General features: G+C 37.7%; 1 protein-coding gene across 6 annotated transcripts in view; it reads right to left on the reverse strand.

Moving 5' to 3' along the window:
• Positions 1-579: 579 nt before the first annotated feature.
• Positions 580-6,553, reverse strand: part of Ube2v2 (ubiquitin conjugating enzyme E2 V2) — a 38,922-nt gene continuing 32,948 nt past the window's right edge. For all 6 annotated transcript variants that reach the window (XM_031363181.1, XM_031363180.1, XM_031363183.1 and 3 more), the window contains one exon: positions 580-1,461. In XM_031363181.1, coding sequence (XP_031219041.1) covers positions 1,315-1,461 — 147 coding nt within the window. In that variant the 3' untranslated portion in view covers positions 580-1,314. The remainder of the gene's footprint in view (positions 1,462-6,553) is intronic.

A 6,553-nucleotide genomic window follows, 5' to 3' on the forward strand; every position in this document is an offset into this window, starting at 1 on the left:
ACCGTCACACAAGTACACATCCGTATGTGCGCGCACACACACACACACACATGCACACACATGCACACACACACATAAAATAACAAATAAAAAATTAAAGATAGGGGAGGAAACGTCTTCAAGTCAGTCAACTGTAATGAACCAAAAGCTTCACAGAAAAATTAAAATGTCACAAGAAAAAAAAATAAATGAGTACTTGAATAATTTGCAGTCTGTAACTATAAAAACTGCTAAAATGCAAAGATCTTTTTGAATATTGCCTACGATGAAATAAAATTTAAAATGTAGTGACTGAGAAACCTCTTTGTGCAAAGAAATTAAAATGAGCATGTAAGATGTCAAAACAAATGCTCTGTAAGTTCCAAACAGAAGCATATAAAATAGAATTTCAAAACCTTTGATAGTCTCACAATATTTCTTATTTTGTTTTAATTGCAATCTCACGTACCAGCCCAGGCTGGCCAGGAACTTGCAATCTTGCTGCCTCTGCCATTACCATGCCTAGCTTAATAACCTCTAATTTTGCTACTTTGATATGACTACTATAGCATATATCACTGTAACAGAAATAGCACAGTCTCTGAAGACACATTCCATACTTTATTTACATTTTAAGACTAACTTTCATCTCAAAATCACATTTCCATACACCTATTTCCTTTTTGTTGACTTCACTTAAAACTCCTAAGCATGTTTTATTAAACAAAGACTGTAAACAAATTATTATGTCTGTTACATGTAACAAACAGGAACAGCTTTTAACAGAAATTCAAAACCCCAAACATCTTTTTATTATAAATACAGGTATCAAAACAATCCTGAACCTATTTTTGATACTAACAGTAGTCAGCACCCACACCGCGTCAAGAATTATCACAACTGTTGACTATTCATTATATCTGCTATTTTAAACGATTCCAACTGCAGCTCTAAATGTGATGGATAAAGCATGCCATTTCTGTTCTTCCTTCTTGAGACTTTACTTTTCAGAGAAACAAATGTTTCCATGGCCATCTGACACTCTTTTGCCATGCTTCTGTCTTGAAAACCTGAATTTCATTTTGAGTACTTCAGGTTCATGTTTAAATGACAGTGCTTTAAGAAGAGAAAGAAAAATTGTGCTGCATTTCTCTTGTTACCTGAAAACATAATAGGTGTACATATGTTAAATATATTCTTACAACTGTCCAGGTCATGTTTACCAGCTGCAATTCTTTTACTTAATGTGTGGGTATTTTGCATGGTGATATTTAATCAAGACATTAACATGAGTAGAAGGTTGTTGATTTAAGACAAGTTTAAGATCCACTAAAATTAGTTGTTGTACGTCTGTCCTTCTGGTGGCTGTGGAAGTTTCATGTTTTCTTTGGACATCATGAGACGTCTTAGCTCTTGAAGTACAACTTTAATGCTATAGGAATTTTGCCATTTTGCTAATACTGGTATGCTCCGTGCATCCACCTGAGAGAGGAAGAGAAGAGAGACAATTAACTACCAAGTGTAAAGTACTGCAGAACCATAGCCAGACATAGTGGAGCACAGCAGGACAACAGAGAAAAGAGGATCACCAAATTCAAGTCAGCCTTGGCTAGATATAGAGACTGTTTCAAAAAACAAACAAACAAAAATTAATAGTATTATTAATGATGATAATGTACTATGTACCAATAATTTAAATATAATTTAACAAGAATGCTATACTACGTCAGATTCCCCAGAGCTCCCAGGGACTGGACCACCAACCAAAGAGTACACATGGAGGAACCCATGGCTCCAGCCACATATGTAGCATAGGATGGCCTTGCTGGACATCAGTGGGAGGAACAGCTTGAGGAGGTTCGATGCCCCAGTATAGGGGAATGCAAGGGTGGGAAGGCAGGAGTGGGTGGACAGATAGGTGGAGGAACACCCTCATAGTGGCAGGGGGAAGGAGGATGGGATAGGGGGTTTCCAGAGGGGAGACTGGGAAAGGGGGTAACATTTGAAATGTAAATAAATATCTAGTAAAAGGGAAAAAAAGGTTATTTACAAGGATGTTTATAATTTTCTCAACTGATTCCTAGTCCAACCAAATATATCTGATTATGAGATAAATTCTTAGTCACAATAAAGCAACAATTGTATTTAATCCTAAAACAAAAAAAGAATGCTATGCTATAAAATTACAAATTTAAAATGTATATTATAACATTAAGGTTCAGAATTAATATATTTTAAAATCATAAATTTTAAAAGATATTCTTAAACAAGACTTTCTAAAATTCTGGATTTTGCAGCAATCTTATTACCAGAATTTCTATATGCATATAAATATTACATTAAATAACAATTTTGTAATCATTTATAAATCCTTCTCAATGATTAACATGTTAATCATTGCTGCTGATTTAAGACAGATCTAATATTAAGTCAGAACACTCCTTTCTTTTTTTTTTTTTTTTTTTTTTTTTTTTTTTTTGGTTTTTTTGAGACAGGGTTTCTCTGTATAGCCATAGCTGCCTTGGAACTCACTCTGTAGACCAGGCTGGCCTCGAACTCAGAAATCTGCCTGCCTCTGCCTCCCAACTACTGGGATTAAAGACGTGTGCTACCACTGCCTAGCTCAGAACACTCCTTTCTATTTCTAATAAAACTAAGAGGAAGAAAAAGGTTGAGCTTGTGGATGACACACTCTTGTACACAGCCAACTATAAGAATAACATTAAGAAAACTAGTGGGGGCTAGAGAGATGGCTCAGTGAGTAAGAGCACTGACTGCTCTTCCAAAGGTCCTGAGTTCAAATCCCAGCAACCACATAGTGGCTCACAACCACCTGTCTGACGCCCTCTTCTGGTGCATCTGAAGTCAGTTGAAGTGTACTTATGTATAGTAATAAATAAATCTTTGGGCCAGAGTGAGTAGGGTCAACCAGAGTGAGCAGACGTCCTAAAAAAATTCAATTCCCAACAACCACATGAAGGCTCACAACCATCTGTACAGCTACAGTGTACTCACATACATAAAATAAATAAACAAATCTTTAAAAAAAAAAAAAAAACTAGTGGAAGCCAGGAATGTTAGTGCACACCTTAATCCCAGCACTCAGGAGGCAGAGCCAGGCAGATCTCTGTGATCTGGATGCCAGCACAGCCTATACGGTGAGTTCCAGGCCAGCTAGGAATATCTTATCTCAAAAACATGGAGGGAAAGACAAGAAAGGGGAGTGGCCAAGAGGGTGGAAACAGTGAGAGAAAAAGGAGAAGAAAGGGAAAAGAGAGGGGAGAAGTAGGATGGCAGGTGGGGGGAGAATCAAAAAACAATTAAGAAAATAGGGGTTGAAGAGATGGCTCAGAGGTCCTGAGTTCAATTCCCAGCAACCACATGATGGCTCAGAACTACCTATTATAAGATCTGGTGCCCTCTTCTGGCCTGCAGGCACACATGCTGGCAGAATACTATATACATGATAAACTAAATAAATAAAAAAATCTTTAAAATATGTATTAAAAAAAGAAAAGAATGCTATTTACAATAATAGTATCAAAATTAATAAGATCTGTGCACCAGGGACTGAAATATTATTGATAGAAACAAAAGGCCTAAATGAGTATACATGGATCAGAAAGTTAATACTTAAAACATGGCAGCTTTCTTCAAGTTGATCTATGAAAAAATACATATCAAAATGTCAACCCATCAGGCATGACAGCAAACTTCTGCAATCTTCAGCACTCAGGAGGACCCAGGGCTACATTGTAAGACCCTTAAAAACACATTCTTACACCAGGCGGTGGTGGCACACGCCTTTAATCCCAGCACTTGGGAAGCAGAGGCAGGTGGATTTCTGAGTTCGAGGCCAGCCTGGTCTACAGAATGAGTTCCAGGACAGCCAGGGCTATGCAGAGAAACCCTGTCTCAAAAAACCAAAAAAGAAAACAAAACACATTTTTACAACTGCCCATTTTTGGGGATGGTTTGGTTTGGTTGGGGTTGGAGTTGAGTTGGGGTTTGGTTTGCCCTAGACATAAACAAGCTACACCTAAAATGTATATTAGAATGCCAGAAAAAAAGAACAATAAGGAGGGGAAAAGAAATTCTTATTTCAAAATGTTACAAAGTTACAGTGTTGCTTGCAGAAAGATAAATACAAATAAACTGGAAATCCAGAATATTTATATTAGTAAAATATTCAAAATAGCCCATAAACTAGAAGAGTTAAAATGAGGAAACTGTTAGGAGAAAATATAGGAATCAACTTTCATGATATAATTTTTAACAAGAGTTTCTTAGACATGATACCTAAAGCAGATTTAACAAAAGAAAATATGAACAGACTTCATCAAAAGTAGAAATGTTTGCTAGTCTCTGATGACACATGCCTGTACTCCTAGCTACTTAAAAGGCTCAGGCAAAAAAAATCAATTGGCCTAAGAATTTAAGATCAGCTTGGGTGATTAGACCTGCTGATCTAGAAGCATACAGTTAGACTCCCTTCTAGAAACCATCTTCCTGTCTGTTGAATCCTCTGGGACACCATAGCTGCCCTGAGCCACCTGTTATCCAACCATTATCCCACCAGCTCTCAGTTCACTATCAGACCTGATGATCCAGAATCAAGAGCCCAAGAATACCCATCAGAGGCCTCTCATACTAGGATCATCCAGGTGAGGCCTCCTCCCAGTACTTACTAAAACAGGAACATCCAGGAACTAAAGACAACCATATGGCTAAAGGCACTCGAATGGACGTAATCAACAAAAACCTGGGCAATATGACACCTTCAGAGCACAGCTACCCTACTACAACAAGTTCTGGATATGCAAACACAACCAAAGCACAAGAAAATGAATGATCTTAAATCCAATCTTATAAACATGAAAGAGGCCTTTAAAGAGAAAATGAATAAATCCCTTGACGAAATACATGAAAATGCAACCAAACAGGTAGAGATCCCTCTATGGAAGAGACAAAACCCTTAAAGAAATACAGGAAAATACAATTAAATATGGGGAAAGAAAAAAGTAAAACTGTTCAGGATGTGACAGTAGAAAAAGAAGCAATAAAGAAAACATAGGGGCTAGTGAGATGGCTCAGCAGGTAAGAGCACTGACTGCTTTTCCAAACGAAGGTCCTGAGTTCAAATCCCAGCATCCACACGGTGGCTCCCAACCATCCGTAATGAGATCTGACGCCCTCTCCTGGTGTGTCTAAAGACAGCTACAGTGTAGTTACATATAATAATAAATAAATCTTTGGGCCAGAGCGAGCAGAGGTCCTGAGTTCAATTCCCAGCAACCGCATGATGGCTCACAACCATCTGTACACAGCTACAATGTACTCATACACATAAAATAAATAAATAAATCTTTAAAAAAAAGAAAGAAAGAAAAAGAAAACACAAACTGAAGGAATCCTGGAGATGGAAAACATAGGGACAGAAACAACAGATGTAAGCATCACCAAGAAAATAGAAGAGATGGAAGAGAGAATCTCTGGTGTAGAACATACAACAGAAGAAACTGATACATCTGTGGATGAAAATGTTTAGATCTAAAATATTCCTGACACAAAACATCCAGGAAATCAGGGAAGTAAGTTGCAATAGTCATTCTAGGTTTTTTTTGTTTGTTTGTTTTGTTTTGTTTTGTTTTTTTTCTGAGACAGAGTTTCTCTGTATAGGCCTGGTTGTCCTGGAACTCACTCTGTTGACCAGGCTGGCCTTGAACTCAGAAATCCACCTGCCTCTGCCTCCCAAGTGCTGGGATTAACGGCGCGCACTACCACCACCCAGTGCCATCCTAATATCTAATAAAATAGATGTTCAACCAAAATTAATCAAAAGAGACAAAGAATGACACTTCATACACATCAAAGGAAAAAAAAATCTCCCAAGCTGATATCTCAATTCTGAACATCTATGCCCCAAGCACAAAAGCACCCACATTTGTAAAAGAAGCATTGCTAAAGCTTCAGTAGTACATCAACTCCACACACTAAGAGGGGAGGACTGCAACACCCTACTCTCACCAACTGACAGGTCATCCAGGCGAAACCTAAACAGAAATAACAAAACTAACAGACATTATGAATTAAATGAACCTAACAGACACCTACAGAATATTTCACCAAAATACAAAAGAATATGGCTTCTCAGCACCTCTTGAATCCTTCTCCAAAACTGATCATGTAGTCAATCATAGAGAAAACCTCAACAGATACAAGAAAACTGAAATAACACCTCGTATCTTATCAGACTCCCGTGGATTAAAGCTGGACTTCAACAACAGAAACACCGTAAAGCCTACACACTCATAGAAACTGAAGAACTCTCTATTCAATGCAATAATCTCTGGATCAGGGAAAAAAATAAAGAAATAAATTAAGACCTTCCAGAATTTAATGAAAATAAAAGCACAACATACCCAAATTTATGGGACACAATGAAAGCAGGGCTAAGAGAAAAGTTCATATAGCACTAAGTACCTCTATAAAGAATTAGAAAATTCTAGCCAGGCGGTGGTGGCACATGCCTTTAATCCCAGCACTTGGGAGGCAGAGGCAGGTGGATTTCTGA

The sequence above is a fragment of the Mastomys coucha genome, unplaced genomic scaffold (assembly GCF_008632895.1).
Source record: "Mastomys coucha isolate ucsf_1 unplaced genomic scaffold, UCSF_Mcou_1 pScaffold12, whole genome shotgun sequence".
Taxonomy (NCBI): Eukaryota; Metazoa; Chordata; class Mammalia; order Rodentia; family Muridae; genus Mastomys; species Mastomys coucha.